Here is a 27,155-nt window from a genome sequence, read left to right on the forward strand (position 1 = left end):
GCAGTAGTAGAAAATGTGAGATAGGAGAAATTCAGACAAGAATAAATTGAGTTTACTCAAATAAACACTCTGTAATTGGTGACTTTATGGTATTAAGCTGGCCTGGTTTTTATTTTGGTTTTATTTTGGCTGTTAAAACATAAAACATGGGACCAGCGCTAAGAAATGCAGGCTCAGATCAGGGCAGTATGTTAGGAGCTGCTATGCTCGGCACTTTATTCTGTTCTTGTCACTGTCCTCTGTCCAGGCAAATTTCCCTCCAGTTCCTGCTTGGTGGTTTGCATTCCAAATAGCCTTAAAAAGGGTTCAATGTATGTTTAGGGCATGATGGCTACAGCTGAGCATTCAGTAGACATGTGTTAATGCAGTCTAATATTGACACTTGATTACAGAGGTGGACATAATTTGACTGAGAACAGCAGCGTCCAAGAGCGGCCGGATCCCAAGCCTCACAGAGTCACAGAGTAGATGAAAGCCCAGCCAGCCAGCAGAGTTGGGTCTGGAGCCAAGCAGGTGTATCAGTAACACAGCATAGCATAGCTAAACGGTCCTTAGAACTTCAGCCTGAATGGGCGGAGCTAAACTTCCAAAATCTTTTACTCTCTCTCTCTTTCTATCCTTTCTCTGTTTTTCTGACTCTCTCTCTCTCTCTAGATATGCTGTATATATCTCTCCCCCTTCTCTTTATCTCTCCTTATCTCTCTCTCTCGTTCTGACTCTCTCTCTCTCTCAGTCCTCATGTCATTATTTGCCTCTTTTCCATTTCACACATAGAAACGAACACACACACATCCCATAGTACTGTATGCCCTATTTCCTCTCTCTCTGCCTTCCCTTTGCCTTTCATTCTGCCCGACCTCCCATCTCTCTCTCTCTCTCTCTCTCTCTCTCTCTGCCATATCCTTATCTCTCTCTCTCTTTGTTACTCTCTCTCTGTCTGTGCCCCTTTGGTACAGCATGAGAGCGGATCCCTCGCCCGCTGACAGCTGGAAGCTGATGCAGTCGAGGAGAGGGGAGGGGGGGGGGGTTGAGTGGGGAGGGTGAGTGTCTGCAGGGCACAGTGATGAAGAAGAAACGCAGTCTCCCAGAGACTGCTGAGGACAGGGAGGGGGACCTCGCTCTGTCATTGGACCAAATAAGCCCAGCCCACTTTGACACGGCCCCTGTGATTGGTCTGGAGCCGCGCTCTTCCGAAGGCAGTGTGGAGTCCGCCAATAGCGTATGCAGTGATGTTGTGCTTTGATGTCAGGCAGGGCTGTGAGCCTGACGTGTGTAAAAACACAGACATCACACTAACCTAAGCAGCATCGCTTCACACATGCGTCCACTAACAGCCCAGACCAGCATCCCAATACTTACTGATGAGTCTCGCTCTCGCGCTGTCTCTCTCTTTCTGCCGTTCTCTGCTCCCCCCCCCCACTATGTCATCGCTCATCCCCTCCTCATTTTTGTCATTCTCTCTGTCTCCCAGACCAGCATCCCAATACTTACTGATGAGTCTCGCTCTCGCGCTGTCTCTCTCTTTCTGCCGTTCTCTGCTCCCCCCCCCCCCCCCACTATGTCATCGCTCATCCCCTCCTCATTTTTGTCATTCTCTCTGTCTCTCTCGCTCTGTCTCTTAATCTCTCTCACTTTCTCTCTTTCTTTCAATCTCGGTTTGTCCATGTCTTGCTGTCTTTTGCACCCTCCTTTCTCCATTCTCTCTCTCTCTCTCTCTCTTTCTCCCCCTTCCTCTTTCTGTCCCTTTCTCTCTCTCTCTTTATATCACATTCTTTCTTTCCTTCTCTCTCCTTATCTTTCTCACTCTGCCCTCTCCCTTTCCCTTTCTGTCTTTATCACTCTCACCCTTCCCCTTTCTCCATGTCCATCTCTATCTCCTTCTCTTTCTTTCTCTCCCTTTCTCTTTATCCCTCCCTATCTTTCTTCCTCTGTCTCCTTCTTTTCCCCTCTCTCTACCCATCTCTCTCCCTTTTTCTCTTCTCTTCTCCATTATCTCATTCATCTCCCTCTCTTTAACCCTCTCTCTCTTCTATTTCTCACCCTTTCTCGCTGACTCTCTCATCTCTCTCTCTCTTATTTCCATCTGTCTCCCCTTTTCCGTCACTCTGTGTCCCTCTTTCCTTTTCTCTCTCCTCCCACTCTCTTTACCCCTCCCTATCTTTCTTCCTCTGTCTCCTTCTTTTCCCCTCTCTCTACCCATCTCTCTCCCTTTTTGACTTCTCTTCTCCATTATCTCATTCATCTCCCTCTCTTTAACCCTCTCTCTCTTCTATTTCTCACCCTTTCTCGCTGACTCTCTCATCTCTCTCTCTCTTATTTCCATCTGTCTCCCCTTTTCCGTCACTCTGTGTCCCTCTTTCCTTTTCTCTCTCCTCCCACTCTCTTTACCCCTCTCTCCCTTCCTTTTCCCGTTTCTCTCTTCCTCTCTCTCTCTCTCCCTCTCTCTCTCTCTCACTTCATTTAAAAAAAACACACACATACAGATGCATTTCAAAGCAATAACACGATGATGCTGTGCTCAGTCTGGTGAACATTCAGAAACCCTCTCTATATTGAGGATGTTCCAGCTACACTGCTGTGAGGGAGGCTGTAATATCTCAGCAGTGTGTGTGTGTGTGTGTGCGTGCGTGCATGTGTAGAAACAGCAGGGAGCCATGCAGAACGCAGGGGACCTGATTCAGCTCCTGCATCAGCTGACCCGGTGTCCCAAATCTGCAGTATACACTGCTCATCAGGGCACTAGGGACAACGTGCAACATCTGCAGAGTGAATATGGGGAGTGAGGGAGCCACAATTTTGGACACAGCCTTGTTGAGTCAGAGGGTTATTTAAAGAGGGAGCTGGGGAAAGAATGCAAGTGTGTGCAAATTTGTTTCTGTGCGTATGTGTGTGTGTGTGTTTGTGTGTGTGAGTGCGAGTGTCGTGGTTAAGGAGAAAAGTGACAACACACATCATGTAACTTTGATGGATCAGTGATCGGCTGAACTGTGTGTGTGTGTATGTGTGTGTTGTGGGGTAAATAAGGATGTGTCTTATTTCCGTGCATATTTCCTGTACACTATTCAGTCATAACATTAAAACCATCTGCCTAACACTGTGTAACCCCCTGGCATGGATTCCACAAAACCTCTGAAGGTGTCCTATGCTCTCTGGCACCAGATTGTCTCATATTCTTATGCTTAGCCATTTTTCCTGCTTCCAACACATCACCTTCAAGAACCAATGATGAGCATCTTCTGGAAAGCACTCACCATCCCCAAGCGATCCAGCGTATGTAGCTGGTAGTTTCTTTCTGAAGTTCTCTTCGAAAAACACCAAGTGGACGACATCTGCGAAAAAGGCTTTCCCTGTGCTATTTCAATGAAATGGCTATCAAGTTAGTCGACATGTGAGTGTTTGGGAGAACTGGAAAAGACCCCCGCCCTGCCTGCACGAGTAAGACAGACGAGGACGTGGATGGCGAGTGTTAAATGGAAGTATCTTGAGACCACGACTACTGTATGGTAACTTGTGTAACTGTCTGACTTGTGCAGGTAGTCAACAAATCGGCTAACCTGATAGCTGGAACAGTACAGGTAAAGCCCCCTTTCATAGATGTCGTCTGCTTGGTGTTTCGATGAGCTCTCCAGGAAGAAAGTGTCTGCTACACACCTTGGAGCGCTTGGTGAAGATGACCTCTGAAGTCTCCCTACAAAGTTAATTGTCCACTTTGCCTTGAGCTCATCATCAGTTATATATACAAAACTCGTTAAGCTAACTAATGTCGCTACGTGAATAAAAACAACAGTTGAACAACCGTAGATACAACAACAAACGCTACGAGATCCACTAAAATAACACTAAATGCAAATAACACTTTGTACAAAATTGCAACTGACAGGCACTAGCCAAAAGTAAATAGACGTGTTGCTCAGAAAGCGGACATGCACCGCGCTACATCGTGCAAGAGGTCCATATATCCACTGCTTGACTGTTGCCATTGGAACCAGATCACCAACGTTATTATAAGTTGTGTAGTGGCGTCCATTCGAAATAAGCTGACAAATGCAGTCAATGTCCCCAACTTCAAAATAACCACGGATTCACCTCATTTTTACATTGAACAATTAAAACCATATAAATCTGGTGAAGTGGAGACACAGGGCAACGATTTGATACTGCCTTCAAACCCATACCCAAAGAAGACGCCTCAAAAGCATGAAGGCAGTTCTATTCTAATAGCCCACACCAGGGCTACCCTCTTGACCACAGAGTCCCTGGAGAAGCTGGGCATGTCATGGCTTGTTGTCACAGAGAAGAGCAATGTCTGGCAGGTTAAGTGGGGGTCAGGAGCTAGAACCGCTGGGTTTTTCAAATCGAAGACGGTCTTTTAAAGGTCAGTCAGGGAGCATGCAAAAAAAAAGAAAGAAACCGCAGCCCACCAGCAGCTCCACCAGATATAATATCCAGTGTGAACCTGTTTGACGTCATAATGACTGAATTGACATTTCCATGTTCTTGCCTATAAAGACTTTTAAAGACTTTTAGTTGGGGTGAAAAAATGCTCAGGTGTGGTTTTACAAGCCTATTTACCATCCTTTTATTACAAAAAACTTTATTTTTAGAATTTATTGACTGTTTTGCGGCACTAGCTAAGGCCGGATAATGTCGCTGTCCTCTGGTTGTGTCCTCTCAGTGTGATGTGCTGTCAGCAAGCTTAAAAAGTGTGTAGCCGGGTTAGCTTTTAGCTTTGTCCCCAGTTGCTTCACTGGATTTGGTTTTCTCAAGGCGTACCGGTAAAAATGAGGGGGTGCCTTTCTTTCTGGTGTGTGTTAAGCTCCACTTTGGTTCAGCTGTGGTGGCCCAGTTTGTTTTCAAGGGAGCAGACAATGGAGAGAAGCTGGCGCTAGCTGCCGTTGACTAGCATTAGCTTTTAGCCTAGCACAGATCTCTGTTTGCTTCCCTTTGGCTTTTGTAATCTCACATGCCGAGTTCGAGCTCTGTCCTTCTGTGGACACTGGCACAGGAAAGACTGTGGTTCAGGGCCTGGTTCCTCTATCAACCCATATAATTAGCAGAGTCTGAAGGTGATGAGCTGCTCTCCAGTATCAACAACACCATATTCTCTCATATTTTCACCAGGGCAGGGTTTATGTAGACTTTGGGGGTGTACATTTATTGAGTTAAGACTGTTGTGTAACAGTTTTGGGGTTTTGGAATTGGCCTGTTTGGTTTGGTTTCGCTGGATTTTGCTGGAACAGCAGTGTTTGAGGTTCACGGTTTTTGTTGCTCCCATCTGCCAAAATCTCAATATTCAACGATGCTGAGGTAAATACGGTCTGGCATTGTAGGGCCCCTTTGTAGGGCCCCTAAACTCATTTTAAGGGTTGAATGGTACTGGACTGGACTTATGTTCTTTATATCCACCCTCACTCACAGCATATTTGTGGGCGGAGCATGGGTAGGTTAATTACTTCAGTTTTTAGTGGCTCCAGGTGGACACTAAATGCTGGTCAAGCGGGCACAGGTTTCACTGAGTTTGACGTTGGACTTGAAGGGCTGGACTTGGTAAAGGGCTGGTAAAACCTGTGTGACTGTGCTCTCAAATGTCTTTCCAAACACACAACCACTCACGCACACACACACACACACACACACACACACACACACACACACGCACATGCCGTTCAGATATACAGTAGAAAAGAGGCAAAACAAAGGTGTGTTCGATCAAACATGCACAGAGCGTACACACACTCGTCACTGACACACCCTCACTTGTTGTCAGTATATACTCAACTTATCCACTCTCTCTCTCGCCCTCACTCGCCCACTCACTCTTTCTCTCCCACTCACTCTCTGCAATGACTTCTTTTTACTTCTCTCACCCACTCATACACATAACCCTGTCCCAGTGTTCGCTCTCTCCTACACACACACACACAGACACACACACAGCCCTGCAGTTACAGCTGTCCCTCACAGTCACACAGGCTTTGAAATAGAAAAGGAGAGTGGGCCATGACAATGGCTTTATTATGACTGTCAGCAGCCATCTCTTATTCTGTTATTCTGTCCTCACATCAGAGTACATGCAGGCACACACACACACACACACATATATATATATATATATATATATATATATATATATATATATATATATATATATATATATATGTTTATTTAGACCTTGTCAGTGTGTAGGGTCATACATTAAATCCTATATGCAATGTCTTTATATATTATATATATTATATCTATGTATAGCGTACATATATAATATCTCCATACTTGTTTTTCATGATGAATGGAACCATGGAAATGCTTCAAAATGGCTTGGAATACAATCTTATTGCTTTGACATCAATTGAAAGTGAAGAAAGCTTTTTTCCCCTCTTTCTGTAAAGTTCACATTTAGGATACACAAAGAAATTCCTCCTTTTCTTGATTTAGAAAGAAACACGTACATTACAGTGACTATATAGAAGTAAATATATAGAAGTTCAATATATATTTAGTTAAAAAAGCTTTAGGAAGTCAGGACTGTTGGCTGATCAATAATTTTTGAGTTTGTTTTTTTTTCTACAAAGTGCCCAAACACGGACACACATGGTTATAAAGACTGTTCCAGTGAACATGGCAGTTAGGACACTGCCCTCAGAGGTCACTGCTACTGACCCAAAACAGAAAAGCCCAGTCATACTTTTTCCATGTGTGTAAGTAGAGAGTGCTGGCACCAACAGCAGGAACATGAAAAACACAACACTCCTACTGCAGCTAAGCGTGATGTGATACACTCTGACAGACAGCATAATGAAAACAGGCTGTTATTTGTGAGTTTGTCAAGTGTGAGAAACAGCTGTGTAGTTTGCCTACCTACTTTTATTTGGCTATTAGCCATTTTATAAAAAAACACTCTCTCCACTTTATATGTATTTAGTAAATGACTGCTATAGTGTCTAAATGTAAACCTAAAATCTACAGTTAGACACTATAGATGTGTTTAGGTAGGTCTAGAGTCTGAATGTAGCTCACCTGTTGCTGCACACAAGCAAAAAAAGATAATGTCTTAAAGTCTAAGTGAAATCTTCTTATATCTAAGCACAGTATCTGCTATTTAACAGTTATACTGTTAAAACATTTATGATTATTCAAATTATTTGACATATTTATATATTTTTGCCCAGTTTTCCTCCCCAATTATCCAACACGCTAGTTAGTACCCATCTCATGTAATTTTCCCATTACTGGGAAGGTAAGGACTGACACATGCCTCTTCCAACACATGCTCAACCATCCGCCACCATTGTTGGCAATGCAGCATCACTGGGCGACCAAGTACTTAAAGGAAAGCACCAGGTTCCTAGCTCTGATGGGTCAGCTAGCAGATGCTCGTACCAGCTAGCATCACATTAAAGTGTTGTGAAGAGAGAGATAACCACCTACCCACCCGGACAGAGCAAGGCTAATTTTGCTCTCTTGGGCTCCGGCTGTTCAATTGTATGTGTTTAGTAATATTACCACCCTCTCTCAATACTGTTCAGGTTTCATGGGGTGTCCTGATTTTTTCACACAACTGTAATTTACCCAGGTTTGAAACCAAGTAGAGGTAAATATTTCACTAGTCACCTCCCTCTCTCTCTCTCAGATCATTCATTGTCAGCTTTAAATGTTCTCTCAGTATTGTGAGTCATGCAGGAAAGCGCTGCTAATTTCCAACTGAATGGACGTCCTGCCATGAATAAGTGTTAGAATAGAGTTAGTGTACAGAGTGCCCATTACAATAAAGCCCAGGCTGACAGCAGGACCTAGGATTTGACCCTGGACCACTCTGAGCCCCCCTGGATTTTACTAATAATCCCAAAAAGAAACAGTAGATATTCAGACTACACTGACAATGATTACACTATACAGTTTTTGCAATGTGGTTTTATTACCCATCCTGTAGTTCTTAATCAGTTTTTAGCACTACTACATGGAGAACGGACCACCACCCTTATAAAACCTGGTCAGCAATGGCCTATTGGTTGTCTCCAACCACTGATGGATGGAGTGAGGGTAACAGATGGACTACAGTCTATAGCTGTAAACCTACATAGTGCACCTATGTGATAGGTGTTTTTAATTAAATGGCCAATGTAGGCGTACCTTAGAAACAGGCAACTCAGTGTGAAGTATGATGGTAAACGAGTAGCTCTGGTATCTGCTGTGGGACGCTGAGAATAAAGAGGAGTTTATCCACCTGTTTGCCTGCATTCAGGCAGTCAAATAAAGCCAGTGCTGTTCTCTCTCTCACACTCTGTCTCTCTCCATCTCTCTCCCTCTCTTCCTCATTTGCATATGCGTGGTTGATAAGGGAAAGGCACACTCCCCTCCCTGCCTCACCCAGCTCTGACAGGCCAGCTGACTGTTGACACTCTAAACATTTCCATAGTCTACCCGCACACGGAAACACAGGAGGAAGTGCAGGAAGGGCAGGAGGCCAAACTGCAGGCCGAGAGAGATCTCCTCAGCTTCTTCTGTTGGATCTTATCATGATGCCAACACCTGTATTACACGCATACATACAGTGCTACATTGAGTCATCTTTCAGTGATGATACAAAGCATGTTAGACTGTTTTTAACATAACTAAACATATGAAATAGGAAAAAGTTTGACCCCCCCCCCTTAATTAATTACTTTTGGAGAAGCCTGTAGAAGGAGAAGCCTCTTTAAACCTCAGGCATTTAGTTTGGTTTGCTCTTGACATGTCCAGATCCAAAGAGCTCTCTGAGGCCTCCAGGAAGAAGGTCATAGATGCAGATGAGTCTGGGTTTATGTAAAACAACTGCCAACATAGCCAGATCAAGTTCAGCCCAAGAACATAAAGATGATTTCAAGATGCATAAAGATATCACCATCTGACCGACACGTACCTCTTGCCATGGTTGATGTCAAAGTACAGCATCAGGGTGCTCTGAGTGACTCAGCAGTCTAATGTGCTCCCTGAGGTTGCGAGTTCAAATCCCAAACCATGTTACTTTGCCATCAGCAGCCAGAGTCTGAGAGAGCACAATTGGCTGTGCTTTCTCCAGGGGGCTAGTTGACGCTCTCTCCCCTCATCGCTCTTAAATTGTGGTGGTCGGCACAGGCATCTGTTGGCTGTACAGCGGAGCTGGGGATCCAGCGCTTTTCTCCGAGCCACGCAGTCTAAACAGAGGCAGTGGCTGGCTTTGCAAGTATTGGAGGAGGCGTATTAAGTCCTTACCCTCCTAGTGTCGAGAGCATTGCTGGTGCTAGGGGAGCTATGAACGAGAGGGTTGATTGGCAGTAACAAATTGGGAGATGTTTTTTTACTGAAAAGAGACTGACGTTTGATTTTCATGGGATAAAAAAAAACAACCATCAGAGCAAGACTAAAGAAGAAAATTGCATTTCAATGAATTACATTTTATAACTGATGTTTAAAATATATTTTTTAATTGTATGTGTTTAGTAATATTACCACCCTGTCTCAGTACTGTTCAGGTTTCATGGGGTATCCTGATTTTTTCACACAACTGTAATTTACCCAGGTTTGAAACCCAGTAGAAGTAAATATTTCACTAGTCACCTCCCTCTCTCTCTCTCAGATCATTCATTGTCAGCTTTAAATGTTTTCTCAATATTGTGAGTCATGCAGGAAAGCGCTGCTAATTTCCAACTGAATGGACGTCCTGGCATGAATAAGTGTTAGAATAGACTTAGTGTACAGAGTGCCCATTACAATAAAGCCCAGACTGACAGCTATTCGAGAAAAGCACTTTCAGCCACAATACTGGGCTGCCAGTGATCACCACACTCTCTAGTTATAGCTGACTCATTGGCAACTTCCGTCTCCTTCACTATGACTCATGTCTGTAATGGATGAAAAAAGGCTGGTTACAAATCCTGAGATGATTCCACCGAATCTGAATCTTTTTAATCACCCAGAACAAACTGTACAAAGTATATTTTTAGGTAAAAAGATTGTATCTCCAAAATAGCAGCTTTACAGGAGAAGGAAAAAAAACTTCTTAACTTTCAATGAAAGTCAATGGAATTTTTTTTTTAATCCAGGTCATTTTGAAGCATTTCCATTGGACATCAAGAAACTTTGACACAATATAAAGAACAAGCCAGATTCTCATTATGTCAGGAAGTTAAAATGGGGTATATACAGTATACATAAGGTTAATTCATGTTAAATTGATGTGTACTTTTTTTGTTTTAGGCACCTGCAGAAATTGCAGAATAATAATCTACATATTCAGGTAGTAATAAAAACTACTAATAACTAATAATACAATAATACAATGAGCCTAATTTGCCGGGATGTTTTTAAATTTGTTCATGAGGACAATTCTAGCTAAAAGTCTATGTTAGATTTAGGATGTGTTTTTTATTATGATGGAACCCATGATAGTGCTCCTTCCAGTACTTTTGGGATGAGTTGTGGAGTTGAGCTTGAGGTGGGCTGGTGATTTTCTGGTGGTGATCTGAATGCTCTTATATCCACACAGCAATGCTCCAAAGTCTAGCAGAAAGCATTCCCTGCACAGTAGAGACAGTTACTCCAAAAGAATCTAGATAAACTCTGTTTTAATGCCCTTGATTTCAGAACCAGTACAGTATATATGTATTGACCTGTCAATCTGGTAAGGAGTCGAGCCACAACGACTAGAAGGCCTTACACCACTCAGAGACACACACAGTGCACGTGTGCCAAAGTGCTTTATTTACACACAAGTGCTGTGATACCATCAAAACTCTTCAATTCAATTCATTGTTATTTATAAAGTGCTTTTTACAACAAATGTTGTCACAAGGAAAAACTCCCTCGGGTCGAGAAGAAGAAACCTTGAGAGGAACTCATCCTCCTCGGGTCAACACCGGATAATAATAAAAATGTGACGTCAAGCTATACAAGATGAAAATGTGAGTGAGAATGATAGTCCATGCAGGTAAACAGTCAGAAGCAGTGAGTAAATAGTCATGCAGTGAGGTGAAGATGAATCAATGCGAGGCCCCAGAGCTAGACCGCAGGCAGGAGGGTAGTGGAGAGCCAGGTCAGGCGGAACCAGGATGGTACAGTTGGAACCCGGCATCTCAATACATGAGAAAGAAACAGAAAGAAAACAGAATGGAGGGAAAAACACAAGGAGTTAATAGGAGCACAGGAAAATGTTATGGGGGGGGTAATATAGTGTGATAGGATCCAATAAATGGACTTGTTTCAGCAGCAAACAGACAGCAAGGGGCAGCTCAGCACATAGGGGAAAGAAAAGAAAGGAGAAAATTATGATGCACAATTCACACGGCTGTCTAAAGACCTATTATGAATTTGTTTAATCAGAGGAACAATAAAAGGTGGCTGAGGGGTGAAGAAATGTTTTTGCATAAACCTTAAGGGGTTAAGGATGTGGGCCTGTAGGTAGGGATGGCTTCAGATGAGTGAGCAACACACCCACTGAGACTGAACTGTGTTACTTTGAGTGTTTGAATCAAACATTGGAGTTTCGACTGGAGTTTAGTGTTATTGAGTGACTGGATGTGCTGGTCTCAGTAAACACAGGCCCAAAGACATGAATACTGATGAAGGGACCCATGTCTATACTTCATCAAAATATTGTCTCTCCAGAAGTTCAAAGAAGCTGAGTAGATTTAAAAAAAAAAAAAAGTGTCCCAAAAATAGGGCAACTATAACTCTAACTGTAACTCTAACTGATACATTCATATGGGAAATATGGCACATAATGTCACATAATATATATTACACCAATTAGCCATTACACCACTTACAATTGTAAATACTACTGATAATAAAAAGTAAATAATACTGATATATTAGACAGCAAGTGAACAGTCAGTTCTTGAAGGTGAGGTGTAGAAGCAGGACAAATGGGCAAGCATAAGAATCTAAGTGACTTTATCAAGGACCAGAGCATCTCCAAAACATCAGGCAGGTCTTGTGGGGTGTTTCCAATATGCAGTGCTCAGTACCTACCAAAAGTGCTCCAAGAAAGTACTACCAGGGACAGGGTCATGGGCGCCCAAGGCTCACTGATGCGTGCGGGTAGCGAAAATAAGTCTGCCTGATTTGATCCCATAGACGAGCTGCTGCAGAACAAAGTGACAATGCAGGTAGTCATAATGTTTTGGCTGATAGGTGTCAAATTGCGTCCTTTAGCCATGGTGATCGTTTTGCACTTTTTGCATGTTTTGCTACAACTGACTGGTGTGCTCGCTTATTGAAACGTGCTGCAAACCCTGTGACGTGGCATCTCAACCCAGGATGAGTTCATTCCATACCAGGGGTGGTCATAATATTCTGATAGGACTGTGACAGTGGGCGAAAGGTGGTTGAATCTCGGAATCTGATTTTCTAGAGCCGCTGTAGTGAGGGTGTACTGAGAATAGACTTCTTGCACATTGAGAGCCTTCCAGGGACTTAATAGTAGTGCCCCAGGGGCCAATTGATGCCAGAGGGGAGCGGCAACTCAGAGCAGTGGACAAGCCACAACGGAGCAGTTAACCTCTATGATGCCCACCCTCCATCACCTAATACAGTCCATGCCACAATATCTCGGTAGGGTCATCCAATATATATATATGGGAATTATTAGTAGTACATGTAGGTTACAGGTGGGACAAATTACATGTAGGTATGACAAACATTTGAATCCAAGTCTTGAAATATGTGTGTGTGTGTGTGTGTGTGTGTGTGTGTGTGTGTGTGCTTATTTTGTGTGCTTAGCATGCATGACTGAACACATCAGGATGTGAATGTGTGGATCAGTTTGAATGAATAAGGGCAAAGGCAATGTGTGTGTGTGATGCGTTTGCTCCACTTCATTGTCACTGTGTTCATGTGTGTGTGAATTGTGGTTCACCTGTACCTGTGTCTGTACACGCATCTGAAGGAGATGTGTGTGGCTAAACATGCAGATGTGTGAACGTGTGTGTTTTTGTGTCAGTGTGCTCGCTGGCCTGAGGATCGTGTCGCTCTCCAGGCTGCTGCGGTTTCTTCACACACTCTGCTCAGTGATAAATATTTGATAGGGGAACTGAACGTAGGCCCAGTGCTCCGAGGCTTCCGCACTTCACTTACAAGAGTCCCGACACGTACGGGTGAGCGATGTGATGAATAGGGCTGCTGCTATTGACTGTATGGCTGACTGAGTAATCTATATGCTGGTGTGACACTATAAAGCTCAGCCTTTGTGACTTCCTGTAGTGTGCTCTAATATATCTATATATTTTTTCAGGCTTTTTGAGATGTGTTGGTGTATACTGACAATTTAGTCCATACACACGCAGTCAAATGCTGCAGAATAAAATATACAACAGTTAGTTCCAACCTCACATTGCATTCGAACCATGCTGAGTCCTTATAGGCAAGTCTGTTTACCCGATGGCCATCTTTACATTGCCGCCAGGCAGTTATTTCCAGTCACATGAGATCAGACTCCCATCTCTATGAATGAGGAGAGACCAAAATACTAGAAACTGAAGGTTAAATTGCCATCTCAAAAACTTACTATAATTCACAGATAAAATCTGACAAAAATACTCATAGTTTGTTGCGTCCGACTCGATAATGCATCAAAAACACGGCTTGTTCTGGCTACTGCGTTTGCATAGATCTCCATATCAAGGGTAGCTTTCCCCACTGGCACGTCGACCCTCCTCTGTTGACAGTGTAACCAGCAAGCTGATTGTCTCTTTTTGTTGAAGGGTAAGACTTTATCCATAAATAAATGCATATCTCTGGCTGAGCTTGACATTTTGGCAGTTCTATGGTTTTAGCTGTACCACAAAAGACAAGTCTTATAGTATCAGCATAGCAATTACCATTTTTGAGCTACCATGATATAGCTGTGTAAAAGGTGTTTGGGGCTTTTGTTCTTGTTGGATGCGCTATGTTTTTCAGAGTGAGTGCACAATTATTGCAGCACTTATTATTGCTTTTCCATCAGTAACAATAGAGTAACGATAAAACCTGTGTGATATGTGACTTCTGTTCTCATTCATGTGTTTCCCTGTTCAGAATGAGAATTTTGGACTCTTTACAGAATAAAATATGGTGAACTTTCGGTGTTGTGAGATCATGTTTGTTCATAAAATAATATGAAATAGTTTAGCCCCACCCATTCAATATGGATTGTTTCAGTTACAAGGAGTGTTTCAGCCTGGATTGCTTTTTGAATTAAACACTGTACTTGACTGCCAATGTGAAAATAGGTAATTTACATAAGTCATTTGGTGCACAAACCCACAGACACATTATAAGTGGACCTTAATGGGAAAAAAAGGAAAATACAATAAATATAAGGTATATGTATATTATTATTATAAGTATTTCCTCTTTAATGGAAGGTACATGTTGGTGGTAATTGTATCTGGTGCAACAAGATCTGATTCAACTCTGTTGTCTCACAGTACACATTAACATACAATAAAATACATATACAATAAACATATAAATGTACAAATAAATGTGCAATACAGTTAAGCAGAGGGACCAAACACCAGAGGAAGTTGATGACAGAGGTCAGCTGAGTGACTCTGTTTGTAACAGAAAGGCTACAGTAACTCAGATAACCACTCTGTACAGTTGTGGTGAGCAGAGAAGCATTGCAGAATCCACAACCTTAAGGCGGATGGGCTACAACAGCAGTAGGCCACATCTATGGGTAGCTCAAACGTAGACTGCAAGACCAAGACTGGGCTGGAAAAGTGTGCCGCATAATGTCTGTTTGAGAATTATGTTCTTATGAAACAGCTCTAGTTGGTGCATTATGAAGGAACTCCCCTAAAAAGTTTTGGTACATTAAAAAGTGGGCAGTGGATTACGTTTTTGGAACTAAATCCACATTTGAACTCCCCTCACCTCTTTCCTTTCTCTCTTTTCTCCTTTCTTCTCTTCTCAGTTCTGATTCTGGAGCCAGTGGAGAGGGACGACCTGAGTGGAAAGACTCTGAAGATCACAGACTTTGGGTTGGCACGGGAGTGGCATCGAACCACTAAGATGAGTGCAGCGGGCACTTATGCATGGATGGCTCCGGAGGTCATTAAACTGTCCCTCTTCTCCAAGAGCAGTGATGTCTGGAGGTAAGAAAGCTTTTAATGCTGGAGGCTTGGCTTTTAGCTGTTTAATATTTGCCCAGAAAGTGGTCCTGGAAGACCACAGCACTTATCAGTAGGGATGCAATGATTAGTTATCGATGCTGACGTACTGTCAACATGTTTTGTAAAAAAAAGCTCTGTAATGTTTTGTAAGAATAGTCATCAGTCCAGAGTCCAGCACAGTTATATGATTTTCTTGCTTAGAACACACCTGGTTTAACTCACCAGTTAAATTGGCTTAAGTTTAAGTGTGATCAGTTAACTGTGCTTGGTGGATGGCCTCTACTCTGTTTTGTACAGACCCCTCAATTATTTCAACAAATCATAAGTAGCACCTAAAAGCAAAAGGATAGCGTTGGCTCACTACTGACAAAGCTAGAGGTCCACTGGAATTCTGCTTAGCATTGTTTGGGCAGCCTGCCATTGGTTAAGCAGAGTATTAGACAACATGGCACTTTTTATGACTCGCTTTCCTAAAACAGTCCAATTTCTTATTTTCCCTTCATTTCTTACTTTTGTTATCCTTTATACATTCAGTATATTCAGTATAATACACTAGTCATTTTTTTTCGTCACACTCACTATTCTATATTCTCTAGTACTAACAAGGCTTTTAATAGAACCAAAACTTGTTCCTCCATGGCATCGGTCTAAGAACCATTTGAAGCATCTTAATTGTTAAAAGTACAGTAAAATAGGTAGGGTTGAAGAATCTGTGCTTTCTGTGAACAAATATGTTTATGGTATTGGTTTGCTGGTATTGCTGGTTTTCATTCTTGTTGGATGCGCTATGTTTTTTCCAGAGTGAGCGCACAGCTCATTTGGAGTGCAGTTTGGATCGGAAAGCTCTTATCAATATTAATATTTTTTTATCAGAGTTACAATAAAACCCAAGGGATATATGCCTTAAATTCTCATTCATGTGTTTCCTTGCTCAAAATGAGACTTCCCGACTGTAACAAATTAAAAACCAATGATCATGGTTGTTACATGTCCAAAGTAAAAGGAAAGGGATTTATTAGTTATGAAAATAACTGATAGTTGCTTCCTTACTGCACAGTTTATACAGTTGTATTCCAAAAGTTTCAACTCAGCTGCTGGGCAATACATTAAAGAGAGAGCACGGAAAACTCTAAAAAGCAAAAGTGTCAAATTCAGGCCCTGGAGGGCCACACCATTTTGGCATTGAGTTTAGAGTAGACCCTGCTCTAACACAGTGAGCTTGTTTACACCTTGTGCTAAGGTTTCATGCCTGGATATGGGTGTACTTTTGCTAGATTGCATTTACACTTTCCACTAAAATGCATTCCCAGTGTGACCAGCTGACATCTGCAGCTACTGAACCTATTGAGATATATATATATATATATATATATATATATATTAATTTATGTTCTTTTATTGGATATTAATGATACTATGGTGCTTCAGACTATGTCTCATTAATGAATAAATGGATAGTTAGTAGCCATGAGATCTGGCTTTATACACTATATGGACAAAAGTACTGGGACACCTGCTCATTTATTGCCTCTTCCAAAATCAAGGGTATTAATAAGAGTTTATCCTGCTTTTGTTGGAGCAACTGTCTTCACTGTCTAGGGAAACCTTTCTACTAGATTTCAGAGCATTGCTGTGAGGATTTGAGTGCATTCAGAGACAAGAGAATTAGTGAGTTGAGGATGTTTAATGATCACCAACCCAGCTCATTCTCAACTCCCCAAATCATACCAAAAGAATGGAGCGCCATCATTCCGGAGAACACAGTTCCACTGCTCATCAGCTCAATGCGGGGAAGCTTTATACCCCTCTAGCCCATGCGTGGAATTAGACATGGTGTCAATAGGTTTATGTTTATCTGCTCCAGAGAGTCTTATTCTATTGGTGATATGTCTCTACAGGGACTAGACAAGATGTCTATGTGCATTTGCCCATCTATGTCATCTTACAAGTAGTTTTATCATATAGTGTATGCTTGCTGTCTTATGGTGAATCCTTTTGGAGTACCAACACTAGGGTCTGCAAAAAGAAAACATGGACCAACTGATGGGCACTGTTCTAAAACACCCACATGAACTCATTCAGATGCTAGTAATTAAGTTATTAAGGTGGATCAGATGGACTCATGGGCTGTTTTTCTTGTTTCTGGCTCAGTTTTGGGGTGTTGCTGTGGGAGCTGCTGACCGGTGAGGTTCCCTATCGGGAGATTGATGCCCTGGCGGTGGCCTATGGAGTGGCCATGAACAAACTGACCCTTCCTATACCTTCTACCTGTCCTGAAGCCTTCGCTCAGCTGCTGGGAGGTATGAGCCTAAGTGACCACACGTAGGATACACAAGCAGTTAGCTTTCACATCCTCAGTCATAAAGGTCTCTCAGACATCTACCAACCTCTTTTTACCTTATTCTTGCTGAGCTTTACAGCATTGGTTTCCTCATATTGTTGGTACATTTGATACCAAATGATGTTTCCATCTCCTTACCTCCTTGTCTAATTCTGCTACCATTTAAAAGCACTGCCATGATGTTGGCCTAGCTGATATCAATAAAGGGTTCAATATGCAAATGAGCTCTCAAACAAATGTCAGATTTGTTCCATTGTGTGCTGTGAGCATCCTGATTAACCTCAGATGTTCCAGATAAGATTCTGTAGGTGTTCAGATTTGCTCAGTGTGTTTCTAACATATTGCCACAATGTACCACTGTAACATAATACCTCAATGTTTTGTCTATCTCTCCTGTCTCCAGAGTGTTGGAGCCCGAACCCACACAGCCGTCCCTCCTTCAGCAGTATTTTGAAGCGTTTGCTGGCCATCGAGCAGTCGTCCATGTTCCAGATGCCCCTGGAGTCCTTCCACTCTTTGCAGGAGGACTGGAGACTGGAGATCCAGCAGATGTTTGACGAGCTGAGGGCTAAGGAGAAGGTACGAGAGTTGCCTCTGCACTTAAAAAATGTACAACAGACAAATTTTAGATGAATGTTGGGCCAGGCTGGCATTTAAAAAAAACCTGTGTGGTTATTTCATTATTTAATAATTAATTTTAAGGCTTATTGTTGAGTAATTGGTAAGTAACGTTTTGAAAATGACGTTGTTAGGAGAATGAAGAGATTAAGTGTAGATTCACAAAAAGACCCTTCGAGAGGTTTAAGGATGCATATCAAAGTATTAACCACTGCTGTGTATTATCAAAAACCAGGCTATATGGTCTATATCATGACACATGGGTTATGATTCAATATATTGCTGGAAATCTTGGCAATATAATCACATTTTAGGGAACTTTCATAGAATAAAAAGCACACCAGCGGGGCTCTGAGCTGCCCAGTGGACCAGGTCCTGCTCCTTGCCATCAAAAGCCGGGGGCCTGAGAGAGCACAATTGGCCTTGCTCTCTCTGGTTGAGTAGATCACACTCTCTCCCCACATCACCCCAGATGTTGGCCAGCACAGCCCCTGCCCACATGCTCATGTGCGGCTCACATAGGTGAAACATGGGCAAAGTGGGTTGCAGGTGGGCATGGGCTCTGAGTGGGTTTCTGCATGCATTTTTACTGGGACTTCACAAATCATTATAGCCCACCTTAAACTGATATGGGTCCCATTCAGGTAAATATTAAAAAACAAAAAAACACACCACCTTGTACATAACATTAGGGTAAAGTATATAATCAGGGCAGTGGGATCTGAAGTCTGATATCTAGTGGTTTGGGTTTAAGTACTGCACAAAATGAACAACTGTCTGTCATTAAGAATCAGTAAGAATCAAAGCCTTAATATTAATTAACAAATTAGTATCCTCCCCTACTCACCCATTAAATCAAGACGTTATACCACCAAAATTTGCACTACTGTTCACTCCTTTGCCTACTTTCATTACGTACTGTATGTTACTCTTCAGCAACGTTAAAATAAGTGCTCCCTCCTGACCTCACAGGAGTTGCGTTCCTGGGAGGAGGCGCTGGCTCGGGCGGCAGAGGAACAGAGAGAGCAGGAAGAGCAGCTGAAGAGGCGCGAGCAGGAGCTGGCGGACAGGGAGATTGACATTGTGGAAAGAGAATTGAACATCATCATCCATCAAATGTACCAGGAGAAGCCGCACGTCAAAAAGCGCAAGGGGCACTTCAAAAAGAGCCGGCTCCTCAAACTGGGACGGGACAGCAACTGTATCAGCCTGCCCTCTGGTGGGTGATATGAAAATTGCACCATGTAAACACATTTCATAAGGAATGAACCAAGGGAAACTATTATTATTATTATTATTGTAATATTATTGTTGTTGTTATTATTATTATTATTATTATTATTATGTACAGATTATTAAAGTTCAACCAATATGCTGAATAAACATGTGTAGATGTGTGTAAGTGACTGACTTGTTCTTCTTGTGCAGATTTTGAGCATAAGATCACGGTGCAGGCCTCCCCCAGTGTGGATAAGAGGAAACCTCAGGGCAGTGAGAGCACCACTCCTCCAGCCAGTCCCGGGGTCATTCCCCGCCTTAGAGCCATTCGCTGTGAGTATGATGAGTAGTGATCACTGCTCCGTCCACTTGTGTGTTTTATGTCCAACTTAAAGCACACCTGAACTGGTGATTACGTGCTCTAAGCTGAGTGGACGCCACACAGTTTCTGTCTAGTTTGAACCCTGATACGACCATAATTTTACAAACAGAAGCAAAATCTAGGTCAGTAGCTTGGTAAGAACTGACTGAGGTTACAGGGCAGGTTTTTGGCTGACGACTTCTCCATGAAGATCACATTTGTGCATGTGTCGCTGCATAGTACAACCCACCTTTTCCTTAGCTGTTCCTGATAAATTCCATTTCTTAATTACATTGTGAACTGAGGAAACGGATACCTGAAACGCTTTGCTATCTTCTCATATCTTCTCATAGCTGCCCTCTGGTTTTTAGACATCAGTTATTTTTATTTTCAGAATTTTCAGTGTTAGGCAGCCACTTAGAGAAACTCACGCTGATTGTTGGGAAAGTATGTATATATATAAATATATAAACTAGATTAGGAAGTAAAGTGCTGTCCTAGAGAACAGTGCTTAGGATGGGATGCTGATAAACGTTCTCTTTTGACCTGCAGTGACCCCTAGTGATGGGAGGAACACGTGGGGTCGTACAGCTGTGTGTAAAAAGGAAGACCTTGCAGGAACCAAAAAGAAGGGGCGTACCTGGGGTCCCAGCTCCACCCATCAGAGGGAACGGGCAGGAGGAGAGGACAGGTACACACACCACCACTTACACATTGTATGTCCAAAAGTGTTTATTGACTCCTTTTTAGTGACTTCAGGAAGTCTTGGTAGTCTTGACTACAGCCTTACTCTACACTGCAGTGCTGTAGAATTTTCTAAGCTGGGTTTATCACAAGGTTGTGAGTCTCAATATCATTAACCTGCCCCTAATACATTAGGCCACATTAGGCCTTTAACCCTCTCTGTTCCAGAGGAGTTCCTAAGTTCCTATGGTGATTATAAGGTTGTGAGTTTGCCACCCAGGTCCACTAACCTGACATTGATGGGCCATTGAACAAGACCTTTCCTGTGGTGCAGTCCTTGCTCTCGAACCTTGGCTGTGTTAATCACAAGGTTGTGAGTTTGATACCCAGATCCACTAACCTGCCACTGTTGCGCCCTTGAGCAAGGCCTTCAACCCTCTCTGCTACAAGGGCACTGTATCGTGGCTGACCTTGCTCTCTGACCACGGTTTTCTTAGCTGGGTTGATCACAAGGTTGTGAGTTTGATACCCAGGTCCACTAACCTGCGCCTGTTGAGACCTTAAGCAAGGCCTTTGCCCAAAGTATATAAATCAATGTATAATGCCAATAAGGATGTGTAATAAACTATAGCCAAACAAATCCAGCTTATAGTGTCCTAAGCAGTTACTTCAACATAAAGTATAAAGCTTTGTTTTTTTGGCGCCTAACTGAACTTACTGAACAGTAACCGTGAGGCCTGTGGGCCTCGAGTTCTGTTATTTGAATATCTCTGCTGTATTTACTGCAGGTTAAAGTCACTTGGGGAAGGAAAAGTGTGGTCCTCCAGTGCTCCTAATCTGGGCAAGTCCCCAAAGCATGTTCCAATAACCGGCGGCTTCTCCAGTCTCAGTGAGATGGGTGAGTTAGACCTGGATCCTTCACACAGATATTCTAAGCCCAGTCCTCAGAGACACCCAGGTGGTCCACATTCTTCTGTTCCACTTCCTAACACACCTACCCCAAGTAACCTGCATTTTACAGAACTCTATTTACCTCATTCAGGTGTGTTTGGAACTGAAATAGAACAGCTTGCTGGCTATGGGCTTCTCAAAGACTGGATAAAATGTGCTTCTGTTGTTAAATGTGTTTGTTTAGTGAGAATATAGTATCATACAGTGTATCATACCACTTAAGAAAGTCTGTACGGGGCTCCTGAAGCAGTTTGAGGCGACTATGTGGTGTTGTGGGCCTGTAGTTGCTAACTGTACAAAGCTAAATGATGGTGTGTAGGCTTCCATTACTTCTAATTAGCTACAATAGTCTTATTGCTCCAGTGCAAAACTTAGGAAGCAAGCCTCCACCTTTGTAATGGAGTGAAGTGAGTTACCTACGTTATCTGTGTTCTTCTGTGTTGTTTGTATGTGTGTAGAGGAGCACTGTGAGTTTGAAGAGCGGTTGGCTCCAGAGGGCAGCAGCAACGGGGCGGCAGAGGAAAGCAGCCACACATGGGTGGGTGTAGGGCCTGGCGTTGGTCCCCAGGATTCCTTGCGGCGCTGCAGTCAGAGGAAAAAGAGTGACATGCTGCTGCTAGGCTGTGCCTCCATCCTGGCCTCGGTGGGCCTCGGCTCAGACCTTCTTCAGCTGGGACGCCTGCAGGTACAGGAGCAGACAAGAGGATTAGCTCATTCTAAAGGGCCAGACTTGCTAGACAGAGGCTTCAAAACTCTATAAGCAAATATACCACATGTGCATCTATGTTATCATTATTCATACTGGTATCAGTAGATAAATCTGATAAACTGTTGTCTCCCTGTGCTGATGTTTACCTGTGGTCCTTCTGTACAGGTGAATCAGGATGAGCAGGATGTGCGTGAGGAGCAGAGGAGGAAGAAGGAAGGCCTGTTCCAACGCACAGGCCGATTCCGCCGTAGCACATCGCCACCCAGCCGCACACTGTCCCTGTCCCTGTCCCACAGTCGTCACCATGATTCCGCCCTGCCGTGCCTGGACCCCTCCCCCTCCGTCACACTCCTTTCTCTTTCCTCCCTGTCCGACTGCAACTCCACCAAGTCACTGCTGCCCTCGGACCCTGACGACCTACTCCCAACCCCCAGCAGATCCCTCCCTGCCGTCTCCCCCGCACCCGCCTTGAACCCACTGCTGGACCTGCGGGCCGAAAGCTTCAAGCGGGAACCCAACCAGTCACTCACACCCACACACGTCTCTGCAGCGATGGCTCTGAACCGGGGGCACCGGCGCACACCCTCCGACGGGGCCATCCGGCCACGGGCACAGACAGTAGTGGGTCACCGTCGCACGCCATCGGATGGCAGCATGCCCATCCCACCCCCACCCACTACCACTGCTGCACCACACACAGGTGGGTCAGAGGAACCTGTAGTGGTTGTGCTTTGTACCCTTGAGAATGGATTGCCGGTGAGGTTCTCAGTTCAATAGGTCTTTTTGACAATAGGTCAAAAATATCCTCTAAAACATATTTTTCTATCTTAGGCATAATATCCTTATTAAAATTATCATATTTATTCAGACATGGAGACATTATTACAAATAAAACATGATGGTGTGGTATGTGACGGGGTGGTAAATTTAATTTTGGCCATAGTTCTTCATGTGGTCAAGTTTCTGGCCTAGCACACATGCCAATCAATTTTGAATATGATTTTCTTTGCATCAATAGTATAATAATAATTTGTAAAAAAAATATTATTATAAAACAAATTATGTCAAATAAAAATGTCAGAACTTTGTTTCTGGTTGTTCCAAAGGATCTTATCATACATAATTTATAACAGCAGTACAACAGATGTTACCGAAATGGATCCCCATGTTGCTGATATAGGGAGGGAGTGTAGTTCATATAAGTGACTGGGCAATGTTTAAAGCTTTATATTTCTTGTGAAAACATACCTTTACTCATGTGGATGAATTGTTTTGGTGCTTAAAATGGGTTTACCAGAGTCTTAGCTTCACAAAAATAGTGGATTGTATGAATAAATTAGTTTAACAAAGGCGAGAGGTAGAAGACTAGTTTTTGAGTGTGCATTGGTCAGTTTTACACAAAACATAGACAGACGCACAAATCCACCTATTACAGATGAGAGGCAGATGACGGACACGCAAATCAATCAGTTAAATAAAACCAAAGGCAGAGATAAGATTCTCAACCCGTCTTCACAGCATCATAACTGCAGATGTGAGTCACATAAAATCCGTAAATGAGATGCAATCAGAAGGGCAGGCTCTACAGTTCATGTTCGAGTCATATTTCTGTGCTGTATTATTGCAAAGATATTAATAGAAACATCAAGAAACTTTGCATTTGATGTACCGGTGTGTTCAAGGAATCAATAAGGTTTACAAACTACATCGAAAGAGTATGTGAAATTCATGGAACCCAGCCGCTCATAACTACCACTTGCTTATATTGGCAAGCATCTTTCGCCTTATCGGTTCCACTGTTTGTTGCTTAGTAACAAGACTTACAATGCATTTTGGTCCACATTCATCTCCTGTAGTGAGCTATGGAGTTTGCTATAAATTACGAGTGCATTGTGGGAGATTGCAGTGACCTTTTGAGTGCCCTCAAAAACATTCAAATTCCAGTTCAGGATTCAGACGCTTGGAGAAAAATTGGCAACATACTCATTAGTGCCCTAAAATATAAATATGGATCTATTTTGGGTCAGTATCTTAACTTATGCAAACAGGGACACATATAATCCTGGAAATATTAAAAATCCATATTAATTTGGGGATATTTCAGATTCAGTGTTGGTCACCAACAATGTGAAAATGATCATGTCCTAATGACAAATAGACTACTAATGCAAAAATGATTTAAAAATAATATGTTAATCTTTAAGAAATAGTTTTAGATATCATGTTGATCCCGTACTGTTCATATTTGTAGTCTAAACTAAAACATCACATCATTTTTGTGATGTAAAGCATGAACAGCCGAGCACCTTTTTGAATATTAACTATTACTACATTTTTATCTGTGCCTTCTTTCAGGTTCTCGTGACACTCTTGACATCCCACGACTGCCTGACCCATCGTCGATCTTCCCCCCAGCTCATCGGCGTAAACCACCCCCACCTCCCCCTGCTCCTGTCGCCACCGACGGACACACCGGCACACTGGAGCGCCCCAAGACCCTGGAGTTCGCCCCTCGCCCTCGGCCCACACCGGCCAGGGCACGGCCGGACCCCTGGAAGCTGTCGTCTCTGTCCCGGACACTCAGCTCATCGCCGGGCAGCAGCTGCGACAGTCCACTGGGCTCGGGGGACAGTGGGGTCAGCGCGGGGGCCAGTGTTACCCGCCAAACCTTACTGGACATGGACATGGAAGGGCAGAGCCAGGACAGCACTGTGCCTCTGTGTGGGCAGCATGCTCAGCCAACGTTGTGCGGACAGCACTTCTCATAGAAACACAGGGAGACTGTTACCCGGGCGCACAAAACATGCCTGGCCAGCACCTTCCTCAGAGACACAAAGAGCCCTATAACTGGGCTGCTGGGCTGTAGACGGGCCATTTTGGTGAATCTGTAAGTTTTACGGCTGGTTTCTCAGCCCAAAATGAATCCGAAACCAAGAAATTCAGATTTTTTAAGATGAATCACTACTGACATAACAGTTTCAGTCCATTGCCGTGTCTGGAATGGTTCACTTGTTAACTTGTCCAAGATTCACTATTCATTGTTTGCTATATAGTGAGCATTTACCATTAGTGAATAACATTTGCTATATAGTGCACAGTGTTCACTATATAGTGCATTAGCTACACAGTGAACACAGTGTTTACTATATAGTGAACATAACAGTTGCTATATAGTAAACAGTGTTTGCTCTATAGTGAATAGCTATGTAGCTATTTACTTTGTAGTGAACATAGAGCATTTGCTCTATAGTAAACATAACGTTTACTATATAGTGAACATAGTGCTTGCTTCCTGAAGAATAGCATTTGCTATATAGTGAAAGGTGTGTTTGCTATATAGTGCACATAACTTGTACTATATAGTGAACATAGTGTTTGCTATGCAGTGCACATACTGCTTACTTTACAGTGAACAAGCTGTTTGCTATATATTGCCCATAACTTTTACTATATTGTGAACATAACGTTAACTATATTGTGAACTTAGTGTTTGCTCTATAGAGAAAAGCATTTGCTTTATGCACAGCATTTGCTATATAGTGAACATAACGTTTGCTATATGGTGAACTGCATTTGCTATATAGTGAAGATAGTCTTTACTATACAGCGAACATAATGTTTGCTCTATAGTGAATTGAGTAGGAGACTAAACGACTGGAACGACTGATAGATCACTGACATTTCAACAGTAGCTCACACAAGATGGTTCACTATTACTTTACTGTAATAGTGAACAAATCCTAACAGACTAGGCTTAATCCATGTCCAGGAAACTGGGCCGTAGCGTTTAAGAAACCAGGCCTGTCCCACCCAGTATGTGGACTGATTCCCAAAGGGGCGAGGATAAATGACCTTAAGACCTCCTAGTCTCAGAGCAGAGGCATTTTTATGGTCTACAAAAGTGAAGGTCAACTGCCTCCATTTCTCTATTTCTCACTAAGTCTGTGAACCCCTCTGTTGTCTCCCACACCTCTACAAAAGTACAAGGAACAGTGACCTCCGCTCCCATCTTGCAGTCTGCACAGACCCTATATGGAAGAGTAGATTAGTGTGTCCAACTGCTTGCTTCACTCCCTCATTCCATTGTTCAATAAAAGTTGTCTTTTTTTAAGGATCTCATAGTGAACTATACTGTATATGGGACAAACCGCAGGCGCATTCACTGTAATGCATTCCTTTGACAAAAGAAAATAGTCGTAAATATAATATTTTATTTTTTATTTTTCTTGGAAGAAGAAGTTGAAGAAAAGACTGAACATCTCAAGGGCTCTCTGCAAGACCTAATCAGAAAGCAGGAGCTGTCCTAATGTGAAGTCCAGCTGACCCTGATGCCCATGCGTTTATGCAGAGGCCTTCTTCGTCTCTGTGTCCTGATGTATAGTACATATTGCCTGTGTGCAAGTGTGTGAGGATGGGTGTGTGTATGTGTGTGTGCGTGTGGATTTGTCCTAGGAGTTGCCTAGCATGACACAGACTAGAAAAAGATGACCTCCTCTGCTCTGGTCAGCTTTTGTCATGCTGGTTTTCTCGGCTGGAAGGCTAAAATGCTATGGCTGAACAGTTGGTCCTCGCTCTCTCTTCAGAACACTGGACGTTCTTACCAAGGACGTTTTAACGGTCAAATGAGGGTTCTCCATTTTCTCCGATTTGCAATAAATGTACTAGATACTTGTACTACCTGTTTTATATATTACATGACCCTGTACCAAACAAACAGTCACTCACACACGTCTTTACCTCCTCAGCTGAGACCCCATATGCTCTTCCTCCGCCACCCACTGATCCAGAAGAAAGGAACTGTTGTGGTTGTACAGAAGTGTCTATATCTCGCTGTGCGTCATCGCCACCCTCAGACAGGACGCTTAATCATAGGGCCGGGGGTCGCGGGCAAAAAGGCAATGATTGGCAATTGATGACGATCCCGTTTTAGAACAAGGAATTCTGAGACTTATGCTGAATTGAACAGGAACACACCTTTATGCTCAAAGGTCCAACCTGGTATTTGACAGTATTTTTTTGACTGTCCGCCGGAGTGCGAGTGTGTGTGTATGTGTGTACGTATGTGTGTTTTGCGTGTTCTTATTGTTATCATTTGTATGGGGTGACTCTGTGGAGGGGTGAGATTCAAACCCACCCCTTTATTTCCTGTGTGAAAAACAC

The 27,155-nt window shown here is 43.0% G+C and overlaps 1 protein-coding gene across 1 annotated transcript in view; it reads left to right on the top strand.

Annotated features, from left to right (window-relative positions):
• The window catches only part of map3k10 (mitogen-activated protein kinase kinase kinase 10), a 51,394-nt gene extending 24,239 nt beyond the window's left edge, over positions 1 to 27,155 (top strand). Inside the window, exons 3-12 of the mRNA XM_072695446.1 lie at positions 14,915 to 15,095; positions 17,265 to 17,413; positions 17,858 to 18,033; positions 19,045 to 19,291; positions 19,501 to 19,623; positions 20,204 to 20,342; positions 21,124 to 21,233; positions 21,745 to 21,971; positions 22,161 to 22,695; positions 24,351 to 27,155. Coding sequence (XP_072551547.1) covers positions 14,915 to 15,095; positions 17,265 to 17,413; positions 17,858 to 18,033; positions 19,045 to 19,291; positions 19,501 to 19,623; positions 20,204 to 20,342; positions 21,124 to 21,233; positions 21,745 to 21,971; positions 22,161 to 22,695; positions 24,351 to 24,763 — 2,300 coding nt within the window. The 3' untranslated portion in view covers positions 24,764 to 27,155. The remainder of the gene's footprint in view (positions 1 to 14,914; positions 15,096 to 17,264; positions 17,414 to 17,857; positions 18,034 to 19,044; positions 19,292 to 19,500; positions 19,624 to 20,203; positions 20,343 to 21,123; positions 21,234 to 21,744; positions 21,972 to 22,160; positions 22,696 to 24,350) is intronic.

This window comes from Salminus brasiliensis, chromosome 13 (genome assembly GCF_030463535.1).
Source record: "Salminus brasiliensis chromosome 13, fSalBra1.hap2, whole genome shotgun sequence".
Taxonomy (NCBI): domain Eukaryota; kingdom Metazoa; phylum Chordata; class Actinopteri; order Characiformes; family Bryconidae; genus Salminus; species Salminus brasiliensis.